Below are 13,126 nucleotides of genomic sequence, written 5' to 3'. Positions count from 1 at the left end.
AAAATACATAATACTAATACTATAATTTTACATTAAAATTATACACACACACACACACACACACTATATATATATATATATATATAGAGAGAGAGAGAGAGAGAGAGAGAGAGAGAGAGAGATTTTTTTTAATATAAATCTTACCTTTATTCAATAAATCAAAATAAAAAATCAACTGACTAAATGGTTATCAGAATAGTTTTTAGCTGCAACAATAGAATGAATATTGTAGAATATATTTACTACTTATTATGAAAGACCAATATCATTCACAAACATTATTCTCTGTGGCAGAAGTGATAAAATAAAGCATAACTTACACATTATCTGCTCTTCATTATGATGCAATAGAACTAAAATCATTGAGGGGTTTATTTTGGTTCATTTGCTCCAACTCATTCCGACTTTCAACCCACAGACCCCATCGACGGCGGCGCTCAGTCGGCGTGGCCAATGCCACTCTACCGAACTTTGCGAGCACGTCATCCAGCCTGCCCAACTTTTCCACCACTTCGAGCCCGGAGAAAGACAAGAGTCAGAAGATGGTGTTCAAAGCCAGCTCCAAAGAGTTCATGGTCATCTCCAACCTAGACCACTTCACCAGCTACCAGATCGAGATCCAGGCCTGCAACCATCCCACAGATCCGAACCGCTGCAGCATGCCAACATACGTCAACGCCCGGACCCTGCCTGAACGTAAGACCACCACACCACTCTTCTCTATTATTTTGGTTTAGATTCACATTCTAACATGTCAACTTCCTGTTTGTGCTCTTAGTAAAAGCTGACAATGTTGTGGGGCGAGTGACTCATGAATTTTTCCCCGATGAACCGGATTTCGTCTACATCAAATGGCAGGAGCCGAAAGCACCCAATGGCATGATCATACTGTACGAAGTCAAATACGTGAGGATGTCGGATAACTATGTAGGTGTTCAATTATTAAGAAATTCATGCATTTCATTATTTATTACGTTAAAATATTACACAATTATACTGTATATTTTTAAATTTGTATGTTCAAAAAGGTGTATATGTTTTGTGTTATTTTGTTCATCCCACAGGAGGATCAAATTTGTGTGTCCAGAATCACTTATGAAAAAATTAATGGCTATCGATTACGAGTAGGGCATCCTGGGAATTACAGCGTGAGAATACGTGCAACTTCACTGGCCAGCAACGGTTCCTGGACTGAACCTGCATACTTCTTTGTTCAAGATAGTAAGCTTTACTGTATTTATTATATTGCTTGACTGTTATTTTGGTTATTATGGTTTCTAACATACATGTTTTGCAGGGGATATGAACATGAAAATCATCATCGGCCCACTCATTTGCGTCATTGTACTGCTGTTCCTGGCCAGTACAGTCTTCATTGTCCTTAGGAAGAAGTATGTGCTAGAAACTTAAAGTTAAGTCCTTGTTTATCATCTGGACAATGCATTTATGTATAAATATGTTTTCCCTCAGACAAACCGAAGGACCGACTGGCCCACTGATTGCTTCCTCAAACCCAGAATATATAAGTGCGAATGATGGTAAGATATCATTTTAAATGTAATTCACTTCATTAAAATTGATCATTAAAAGATTGTGAATGAATGTCATTATCAATAAGTTTATCTAAGTAAAATTAAGATGAATAAAATAAAATTTGGCATCTTTATAAAAATTGTGACTCTTTTTGTTGATTTTAAGCTTTCAATTTGCATACTTTTGGTTGGAAAGCAAAAAATAAAAAGTGATTATGATTAAAAATGTAAAATTTTAATTACATTCGTAGTGTACATCCCAGACGAATGGGAGGTGCCTCGGGAGAAGATCAGCGTTTTGAGAGAGCTTGGTCAGGGATCGTTTGGAATGGTTTATGAAGGCTTCGCTAAAGACATTGTGAAGGGCGAACCAGATACGAAAGTGGCCGTTAAAACCGTCAACGAGTCGGCGAGCCTACGTGAGAGGATTGAGTTCCTCAACGAGGCTTCAGTCATGAAAGCCTTTAGCTGCCATCACGTGGTAAGTGTGGAGAACCTAGAGATCCAAAATAATCAAGGAGAAAAGCCTTGTCTAAATGTTCAACGTGTTCGCCTAGGTTCGCTTGCTCGGTGTGGTATCAAAGGGGCAACCGTCGTTGGTCGTCATGGAACTGATGACACACGGAGATCTGAAAAGCTACCTGCGTAGCCTGAGACCTGATTCTGAGGTAAGTCTTCCTGTTTCTAATGTAATAACCCCTATTCCAAATGTTGTATCCCGGACGAACTCATTGTTATATCAGTACATTTGGACCACATGCTGCCGTTTGATGCTGAATAATCCTAATCCCAAATCGTCATATCCCAGATGAGCCCCAAATTTCATTGCATGTCATTTGAGGATGTTATAACAGCACATTTGGACCACATGCTGCCATTTGATTCTGGAAAATTGCAATCCCAAATCGCTGTATCCCGGACGAACCCCCAATTTCATTGCATCTCATTTGAGGATCTTATAACAGTACATTTGGACCACATGCTGCCATTTGATGCAAAATTATTTCAATCCCAATTCGTTGTATCCCTTACGAGCCCCCAAATTTATTGCACCCCATTTGAGGATGTTTTAACAGTACGTGCCATTTGCCATTTGATGCTGAATAATCCCAATCCCAAATTGTTGTACCCTGGACGAGCCCCCAGTTTCATTGCACCTCATTTTAAGGATGTTATGACAGTACATTTGGACCACGTGCTGCCGTTTGATGCTAAAAATAATCCCAATCACAAATCGTCGTATCCCGGCCGGGTGAGCCCCCAATTTCATTGCATCTCATTTGAGGATGCTATGACAGTACATTTGGACTGCATGCTGCCATTTGATGCTGAAAAATCCTAATCCCACTTCGTCATATCCCGGACGAGCCCCCAGTTTCATTTCACCTCATTTGAGGATGTTATTAACCATAAAAAGGTCCAAATGCTGTCATTTGATGCTGAATAATTCCAATCCCAAGTTGTTGTATCCTGGACAAGCCCCCCAATTTCATTGCACGTCGTTTGAGGATGTTATTAACCATCAAATGGTCCAAATGGTGTCATTTGATGCTGAATAATTCCAATCCCAATTTGTTGTGTGCTGGACGAGCCCCCCAATTTCATTGCGCGTTGTTTGAGGATGTTATTAACCATAAAAAGGTCCAAATGCTGTCATTTGATGCTATATAATTACAATCCCAAATTGTTGTATCCTGGACGAGCCCCCCAATTTCATTGCACGTCGTTTGAGGATGTTATTAACCATCAAATGGTCCAAATGGTGTCATTTGATGCTGAATAATTCCAATTCCAATTTGTTGTGTCCTGGACGAGCCCCCCAATTTCATTGCACGTTGTTTGAGGATGTTATTAATCATCAAATGGTCCAAATGCTGTCATTTGGTGTTAAATTATAGTTTCACTTCATCTTCAAGGGCTGTATAAGCATATAAAACAACCACAAGGAATAGCTAACAGTAGCCGTGGCCATTGATTTCAATATTGTTGGGGGTTTTTTAACAGAATAACCCAGGTCGTCCACCGCCAACCCTGAAAGAGATGATCCAAATGGCAGCGGAGATAGCAGATGGCATGGCGTACCTCAATGCTAAGAAGTTTGTCCACAGAGACCTCGCTGCCAGAAACTGTATGGTGGCTGAAGATCTCACTGTGAAAATTGGAGGTAAGAAGACCAAAATCAAGCATATTTAGTGTGAAACTCAGGATTTGTAGGATGAACAACCTTTCGGTTTTTGTTGCAGATTTTGGTATGACACGAGACATTTACGAGACTGATTACTATCGCAAGGGCGGAAAGGGCTTATTGCCCGTCAGATGGATGGCGCCAGAGTCCCTAAAAGATGGCGTTTTCACTGCTCACTCAGACTGCTGGTGGGTATTTCTCTGGGATTTTTGATGCTTAGTAGATCGTTCAGATCCCTCACAACAAACTAGCCGAGAAGTCCTGTTGAGTGTCCAATCATGTTTTTGGAGGTCCACTATCCTCTGTATTACTGGGAACTTCCAGGCAAGTGTGTTGATACTGGTTTGAGTCTCCTGGACATTGGTCCTCCAGGATCAGGATTGGACATTCTTGGGTTAGAAGACTAAGATGATGGTAGAAGGTTCCACAAAAATAAACGCATATGTGGACTGTCCCTACCTATTGAGTTATCAGTGCTGTAATAAAAATCTGCCAACTTTTCAGGTCTTTCGGAGTGGTATTATGGGAGATCAGCACACTTTCTGAGCAGCCTTACCAGGGACTGTCCAACGAGCAAGTGCTCAAGTTTGTAATGGATGGAGGATACCTGGACAGACCGGAGAACTGTCCAGAGAGAATGTAAGTACCAACAAAGAAATTAATCTTGGTGAAAAGAACATCTTAGACCATCGTTTGTAGTTGGTTGGATGAAGATTAGTTCACTCCTGAATAAAAATGTCCTGATAAATTACTCACCCTCATGTTCATGTCTTTCTTTCCTCAGTTGAAAATAAATTAAGGTTTTTGAGAAAAACATTCCAGGATTCTTCTTCATATAGTGGACTTCAATGAAAGCCAATGGGTTAAAAGTCCAAATAGCAGTTTCAATGCCGCTTCAAAGGGCTCTACATGATCCCAGCCAAGGAATAAGGGGATCCTCAGCTTGAAGAACCCCTTTGAAGCTGCAATAAAACTGCAATTTGGACCTTTAACCTGTTGATTCCCATTGAAGTCCACTATATGGAGAAGAATCCTGGGATGTTTTCCTCAAAAACCTATATTTCATTTTGACTGAAGAAAGAAAGAAACTGAGACGCGTCATGGAGAGACACATGGAGATTGAGGTTAAGGTGGTTTAAGATTGTCTTCTCTCGCTTGAATTCTTCTCCCAGGCACAACCTCATGCAGATGTGTTGGCAGTACAACCCGAAGATGCGGCCCACCTTCCTTGAGATCATCGAGATGATCAAGGAGGACCTGCATCCCACTTTCCAGGAGGTCTCGTTCTTCTACAGCGAGGAGAACAAAGCGCCCGAGAGCGAGGAGTTCGACATGGACTTCGAGAACATGGAGAGCATACCACTGGACCCCTCATCCTATTCCCAACGCGAGGAGAGCCTCAGTAGAGACAACGGCCCCTCGGTGGGCCTACGGGGCAATTACGAGGAGCACGTGCCCTACACGCATATGAACGGTGGAAAGAAAAACGGCCGAATTCTGTCTTTACCCAGATCTAGTCCGTCCTAACATTCGCCTCAGCTTTTTCCTCTCTCGTTTTTTTAAAGAGAAAAGTTTTTAAATGCGTTATTTTTGCAGAGGCCCTTAAAGATACAGATCTCAGGTCTTTTTTGTTGTCGTCGTCATCGTTGTTGTTGATGTTTCCGTCTCACGGCTACACTAGTATGGTTACAACGAAAACGGACGTTATTTTCGCCCATCATCCAACGCACCATTCGCTTTCTGACACTTTTACACTTTTGCCAAGTTTCCAAGACAGTTTGGTTGGGCGGTGGGGAAAAGCAAACTGTGAACATGACTAAATCAACCAGAAAAGCTGCTTCAGCTACGTCACCTCAAAGTCCACTTTCTTTTCCCTTGGATGCTTATTTCCTGTCTCTCTCTCTCTTTATTTTATTTTATTTTTTTAAAGATAGTGGCCTTTTATTAAGTGGCCTATAAAAAGAGAAGTGTCTATCAATGCTTGTGTTAATTTCATTAGAACAATGACTTTACAGTGTGGAACTATGGGATGGCTTATATTCTTTTAGAACAAACCTTTGTTTTGTAGAGGAATGACTTTTATTTTGTCCTGGAGAATTCCTGAATTCACTTAGATGACATTCACATGGTGTTCTGGTGAATGAGGTTTAATTTATTGGCTTTATTTGTTTTTTCTCTGAGCTTTTTACTCCTGTGTCCTTTTACCGGCTGAAGGATATTTAACAGTTATGAATTGGACAAAAGAGTTTCTCAGACTGACCAATAGCTGCTGCTCTGATATAGTGGGTATTTAATATTATATATATATTATATATATATAATATTTAAATATTGATTGGTATCAGTATTTTAAATATACTATTTACAACATCCGAACTTTTGTACATAATTCTAATGTCTTTTTCTAATGTCTTCATCCATCAGCTTTGCTTATACAATATTTTTTGCAACAATGTCTCTTTTTATGAGCTGTTTTTTATGTCTAACCAAAAAAAATCGCATTAATTACCGTGAAAGTTGACTCGCAGTGATATTCCAGCGTACAGTGGGGAGCGTTTTTGGTTTGGCCTGAATTCAAATCATGAAAATGACAATTTCATTTCGGAATAATGAATAATAACAACTACTCAATTCAAACGAGTAAATATGTTCATATTTCCTGTCATAAAACAGATTTCGGGATCCCGATAGGTGTTGTGGAGAATGTTTTAGGAATGTTTCGGAGCTTTGTCTTCAGTGGGATACGAAAGGTTGTTTTTGGCTCTGATTTTTCACATAGATTTAGGATCTTAGTGTGAAGGATAAGCTCTGCCGAGGGATTAGGTTGTTAGTTTTTCGACGACAGAAATATAGGCTAATATAATAGTCGACCTGATGATATTCGAATCGGATCATTAAAACATTCCTGTAATTTATCCGCAGTTGGGCTCCGGTACCTGTTAAAGTATCAAAAGTGAGTGTAGTTCTTAAACAGCTTTGCATAATAATGTTTACGCTGTAGTTCTGAGAAAGGGAAGTCGCTTTTTCCAAAATAATCCTTCAAAGCTAAAAAGCAGACAGCTTTCGTATAGGCAGAAGTTCGATTCCTCAATTTTGTGCCTTCTCCGATCGCCAGAGGCAAGAGAGATGGCGTTTCTACTGGATCTTGCTCGTTGCCATCAAAAATGTGCACATTTCATGTATGTGCGTGTATATTTGTGTGTGTATGTATATTTATTTGTGAGTAGTTTCGGAGGGAAACGACAGAACGAGGCTGAAATTCACACGTAAGCGTTTTGCCATTTCATCTTTCTTTCCTCACCGTAGCCTGATAAAAAAAAATCCCTTTCTTGATCCCATTGGCTTTGTTTTAGATGTACATAGAAAATCGAATCGAAGAAACCAACCTGCTTGTAGCTTTTCGTACACTATTACAAAGAACGTAACGTTTTTTTTTTTTTCCTGTAGCAGTGAGCAGACGTGTTTTTCGTTTTTCTTAATTAACAAGCTATCTTTGAAAAGGCAAATATTGATATTTTATTTATTTCATGATCCTCATAATTATGTAAATCCCTGCTAGTTTTTATTACAATACTCTAAGGCGGGTAAAACTAGTCTTTTAGTTGATTATTTTTTCGTTTAAAGAGAGATACAGCCGGCGTGGTCACGAACGCAGTTGGTTTGCTAGCGCTAATGTCTTTCTGTTGGTTGTTCGGACACAGTCTACCTCAGTACGTTGTTAGAAAAAATTGTTTTAGAGCCAAGTGCATCTCTCTTTAGTTGTTTGAATTTCTTTAACAGGTTTGTTTCGAGACAGCAAAAACCACGTCCGCAATCCCAAATTCGCAAATATTACATAGGCTATAACTCCCCTTTGATTTTGTTTTTTTGAGAAAGCTTAGAACCCAAAGATTCACTTGAACGGGTGACTTCTTTGTTTCGAGTCGTTTGAAATGCGCTGCAAGTTTAGTTGGAAAAACAAAACGAAAGTTTAACCGTAGAGTATTACGAAGGTACAAAAACGTTCGAAAAACAAAGCGGGACGTTCTAAAACGCTTAACGTACGTAAAAACGACCAGGAAACCCCAAATTTCTGTCAAACCTTACTTGAAACAAACACTAACTACTACCAAAAGAACGAGCCCTTATTCCACAGATAAAGTGAAAAATATCACATTAAGCGTTTTCTCCCCCATAGAAGCCCATTATAAGGAAACAGCTTAACGTATATCTTAACAACGACTGGGGAAAAACAAACTTCTGTCAAATATTACTTATAATAAGTACTTGCTGCTGTTAAAAGAATGAGATCTCATTCAGCATATAAAGTGAATAATATCACGTTAAGCGTTTTCTCCCGATAGAACTCCGTTAAGGAAAAAGCCGAAGGTTTTTTATAATGGACTTCTATGGGGACGATCACTTTTTAAGCTGAATAAGAGCTCGTTCTTTTGACAGCAGCAAGTATTTATTATAAGTAAAATTTAACAGAAGTTTGGTCTTCCCTGGTCGCTGTTGAGGTACGTTAAACCACATTAAGCTGTTTCCTTATAATGGGCTTCTATGGGGAGAAAAGGCTTAACGTGATATTATTAACTATATCTGTGGAATAAGGGCTCGTTCTTTTGATTAGTGTTAGTGTTTGTTCCAAGTAAGGTTTGACAGAAATTTGAGATTTCCTGTTCGTTTTTTACGTACGTTAAGCGTTTTAGAACGTCCCAACAAAGCTTGTATTTTACGGTACATCGTTTGGCGCGTCTAATCTAAATGAGGTATTATAGAGTTTGTTTATTACATGAAGCACTTATTCTAATACAACAAAAATTTGTAAAGCCACTTACTTCGCAAAACATTTAGCCCGTGTTTTCTCTTTCTAAGTTGAATTTAACCTTTCAAGTCACTTCCTGAGAGACTACTGAATCACAGTTCGTTGCGCAAAAACGCCTACAAAATATTTCGCGTTGTTTTTTTTATTGGCTATCAAGTTACAGTGGGCCTACAACCATTTGTGATTCGCTTGGTGAAACAGCTCTTCTTCGCTCACTGCAGTATCTTACTGAACAAACTTTCTGGTGCCCCGAGTTCAGTAGTTTCGCATACAAAAACTTTGTTCAGTTTTTTTTTTTTGGTTTGTTTGCACCAAATGTGATTGTCAATGTCTTTTTTTGTTCCATGTGTTTTCTACTGTGAAAATGTCTATCAATGCCATAGTTTATATAGTAAACACGGACTTCACCTGCCTCTCCTTACACGTGCGTTCAGTACTCTCGCGGACAATCCTACGTGCCATAGAAATGTTTTATTTTCCTCAGGGAGATGTGAGCGTTGGGTTTCGTTTATCGGAGGAGCGTCAATTTTATCCACTGCTAGCTTAATCGGATGGACAACTGCAATTAGATGCCTTTGGAAGCATTTCGCATCTTTCGTTGCCTCTCCAATGTGTTTGGGGGAATGAATTGAATCGAATCGACCCCTGGTGGATCCGTAGTGCCTTGCACAAACCTAAGTATCCTCCAAGCCAAACCTGGCCAACAAACTCCCTGGACCGGATTGTTTTTCACCCAACATCCTCAAAATACTGGAGCCTATTGTACAGATTTCTCGACAGGTTAGCACATCTTTTGGCTCTCGATGCTTGGCTCGGTTTTACTGTATTGGTAGGCCTATATGTGAATGATATTCTTTTATTTTTGGTTTTAATTAAGCTGAACTTGTCTCTTCTTGGATATGCTACGGCTTGCTTCGTGCGCTTGACAACTGCCCGACGTCGTACGATTGATTCACTGTTACCCAAACAACAACTTTGGCAGCTCCCAGTGTAAAAGTCTAAATTGAGAGAATATAATTTTGATAAATGACCTTCGACATACGTAGTAACACAAAGCCGAATGCGGTTTTCTACAGCAAGCTAGAAAAGCGGAACAGGTCGAGCGCAAGGCATTGTATGTATTTTTATTGTTTTTAAAAGGAAAAAGTATTACACTTAGAGATATTAATTTCTATTTTTTTAGTCAAAATAGGGAGGGCAAATTCAATTACTTTTTTGACTGTAAACTTTTACTATTTCATGTACATTACGGAATTAACATTATCAATGTATATAGCTTTCTTTTCGATAAAAGGTGTGATGTCTTTTGTTCATGGCATTACACTGTGATTCAGAGATAGAAATGACATCGATTTTACTCTCCAAACTTGATTCGGGGGTTTGGCCTACAATGATGTTCTTTGTACGACGTTGCATTGTTTGACTTTTTTTTTTTTCATGTACAACTACTTGTTTGCCATCCAAGAAATGATTGCATATCCTTTGTCAGCATTTTGTATTTGTAAATTGTTACCCTTTTCTTTGTACGATACGGACAATTCCTCTACATGGCGATTCATAAAGCTGACCGTTTGAATAAACAATTGTTTTTCAATGTGAAAAACTGGAAAAGACCACTGCAGACTTTATTATAAGCTACGATCGCGCAAAAATAAAGAATAACAGGTTACTATGGAAGCTTGTTTCCGCAACAAGAGAAAAGATTTAAAAAGATAATTGCGAATTTTTTGTCTGTCTGCGAAAGTCTGAATTGTGAAATAAAAAGGCAATTTTGAGACATAAAAATAGAAAATTTGTAGGATATAAACTCACAAATGCAAGACCCAAAGTCAGATTTGCCAAATACAAACAAATGAGACATAAATTTGCAGTTTCCAAAAAAAGTTTCAATTGTGAGATAAAAAGACAATTTCGAGATATAAACTACCAATGTGAGAAAAAGTCCAAATTGTGCAACAAAAAAAACATTCGCGGCATATAAACTCACAAAAGCAAGAAAATTTTTTAGTTGTGTGATAAAGGCAGAATTGCGAAATGCAATGTGCATATAAATGTGCAATTTCCAAAAAATGTCAGAATTATGAGAGATATTACTGGAATTTTGAGGGAAAAAAATATTGAATTTGTAGGATATATACAAGTGTGAGAAAAAAATAGAATTGTGTGATTAAAAAGTCCAAATTTGTGAAATACAAACTCAACAATACAAATTACGAGATATATATATTCGCAATTTCAAAAAAAGTCTGAATTGTGAGTTAAAAAGTCAATTTTGACATATAAACTTTTTACAAGAAAAAGTCCAAAATGTGTGGGAAAAGAAACATTTGCAGGATATAAACTCACAAACACGAGAAAACAATTAGAATTGTGTGATATTAAAAAGTCCAAATTGTGAAATACAAACTCAATACAAATTACGAGATTTAAAATCGCAATAAAAAAAAAAGTCTAAATTGTGAGTTAAAAAAATCAATTTTGAGATATAGACTTATGAGGAAAAAGTCTAAAATGTTTGGGGAAAATAATAAATTTGCAGGATATAAACTCACAAATGTGGAAAAATTGCAAAATACAAACTCAGCAATACAAATTACGAGATATAAATTCACAATTTCCAAAAAAAGTCAGATTTGTGAGATATATATTCGCAATTTCAAAAAAAGTCTGAATTGTGAGTTAAAAAGTCAATTTTGACATATAAACTTTTTACAAGAAAAAGTCCAAAATGTGTGGGAAAAGAAACATTTGCAGGATATAAACTCACAAACGCGAGAAAACAATTAGAATTGTGTGATATTAAAAAGTCCAAATTGTGAAATACAAACTCAATACAAATTACGAGATTTAAAATCGCAATTAAAAAAAGTCTAAATTGTGAGTTTAAAAAATCAATTTTGAGATATAGACTTATGAGGAAAAAGTCCAAAATGTTTGGGGAAAATAATAAATTTGCAGGATATAAACTCACAAATGCGGAAAAATTGCAAAATACAAACTCAGCAATACAAATTACGAGATATAAATTCACAATTTCCAAAAAAAGTCAGATTTGTGAGATATATATTTGCAATTTTGAGAAAAAAAAAGTCCGAAAAAAAGATTGAATTTTTGGGATATAAACTCACAAATGCGAGAAAAAAAAATGAGAATTGTGTGATTTAAAAAGTCTGAATTGCGAAATACAAACTCGACAATACAAATTACAAGACATAAATTTGCAATTTCAAAAAAAGTCTGAATTGAGTAAAAACGTCGATTTTAAGATATAAAATCACAATTCTGAGGAAAAAGTCCAAAATGTGAGAAAAAAGACAGAATCGTGAGATAGAAAGTCAGAATTATCAAATACAAACTTGACAATACAAGTTAATAAAAAAAAGTCGGAATTGAGAGAGATAAGACAGAATTTGCAGGATAAAAACTTACAAATGTGAGAAAAAAGTCATAACTGTGAAATACAAACTCAACACTACAAATTACAAGATAAAAGTTTGCTTTCCAAAAAAAGTATGAATCGTGAAATAAGTCAGTTTCGAGATATAGACTCGCAGTTTATAAGAAATAGTCCAAAATGTGTGAAAAATTCTGGGATATAAACTCACAAATGTAGGAAACCAATTTAAATTGTGTGATTTAAAAATTGAGAAATACAAACTCGACAATACAATTTACGTGATATAAATTTGCAATTTAAAAAAAAGTCAGAATCATGAGATACGAACTTAGAACTATTTTTATATTATGTAGGCGAAAACTTAGAATTCAGAGTAAAAAAAGTAAAAACTGCGACAAAAAAGAAGAAAGTCGGAATTTATTAAGTCAGAGTTTGCATCTCGAAGTTCTGACCTTTTTTCTCAGAATTGTGAGAGATAAACTCTTAATTTACGAAAAAGAAGTCCAAAATGTGTGAAAAAATAGAGTTTGTGATATATAAACTCACAAATGCAAGAAAAAGTCAGAATTGTGTGATTAAAAAGTCAGAATTATAAAGTATGAGATAAATTAGCAATTTCAAACAAAAGTCAGAATCATGAGATATAAACTCAGAACTATTTTATTTTTATTATGTAGGGGAAAACTTTATTCAGAGTAAAAAAGTTTTTAAAAGCGACATAAAAGAAGAAAGTCGGAATTTATTAAGTCAGAGTTTACATCTCGCAGGTTTCTCAGAACTGCGAACCTATATCTTGCAAATCCAATCCAAGTTTATATCTGGCATTTCTGACTTCTTTCGCAGAATTGTGAGAGAAAAAGTTGATTTTTTTTTTTTTTGCGAAAACAAGCTTCCATAGGTTACAGAGAACAACTCTGGTTAAAAAAGCATCATGTCAGCCCCAGTTACATCGTAAATGTAAGTTCTGTTAATATTGAATGTGTTAAATGTTTATGTCTTATGTAAATCTGACATCTTTAGGGGGCTTATATAGATGATAGACGTGTTTCAGGTGGTCCGGCCTGTTCCAACATCAAATAATCAGCGCCCTTGTGTATTTTTCTTTTTTCAGTTGTTGTCCTGTACAATTTTGTTTGGTTGAACGTTTGATCATTTTGTTTGTTTGGTTTATCCCTGCTGTTTTCTGCGTTTTGTTTTTCCTCTGA

At 36.8% G+C, this 13,126-nt stretch overlaps 1 protein-coding gene across 1 annotated transcript in view; it reads left to right on the top strand.

Annotated features, from left to right (window-relative positions):
- Window positions 1-11,175, top strand: part of LOC141338032 (insulin-like growth factor 1 receptor) — a 20,176-nt gene extending 9,001 nt beyond the window's left edge. The window contains exons 4-14 of the mRNA XM_073843604.1: window positions 419-696; window positions 779-927; window positions 1,065-1,221; window positions 1,298-1,391; window positions 1,471-1,538; window positions 1,784-2,013; window positions 2,090-2,200; window positions 3,537-3,696; window positions 3,776-3,905; window positions 4,222-4,356; window positions 4,890-11,175. Coding sequence (XP_073699705.1) covers window positions 419-696; window positions 779-927; window positions 1,065-1,221; window positions 1,298-1,391; window positions 1,471-1,538; window positions 1,784-2,013; window positions 2,090-2,200; window positions 3,537-3,696; window positions 3,776-3,905; window positions 4,222-4,356; window positions 4,890-5,244 — 1,867 coding nt within the window. The 3' untranslated portion in view covers window positions 5,245-11,175. The remainder of the gene's footprint in view (window positions 1-418; window positions 697-778; window positions 928-1,064; window positions 1,222-1,297; window positions 1,392-1,470; window positions 1,539-1,783; window positions 2,014-2,089; window positions 2,201-3,536; window positions 3,697-3,775; window positions 3,906-4,221; window positions 4,357-4,889) is intronic.
- The last annotated feature ends 1,951 nt before the right edge of the window (window positions 11,176-13,126 follow it).

The sequence above is a fragment of the Garra rufa genome, chromosome 7 (genome assembly GCF_049309525.1).
Source record: "Garra rufa chromosome 7, GarRuf1.0, whole genome shotgun sequence".
Classification (NCBI taxonomy): domain Eukaryota; kingdom Metazoa; phylum Chordata; class Actinopteri; order Cypriniformes; family Cyprinidae; genus Garra; species Garra rufa.
Note: the sequence above shows the minus strand (reverse complement) of the source record. Positions and strands in the feature narration are given on the sequence as shown.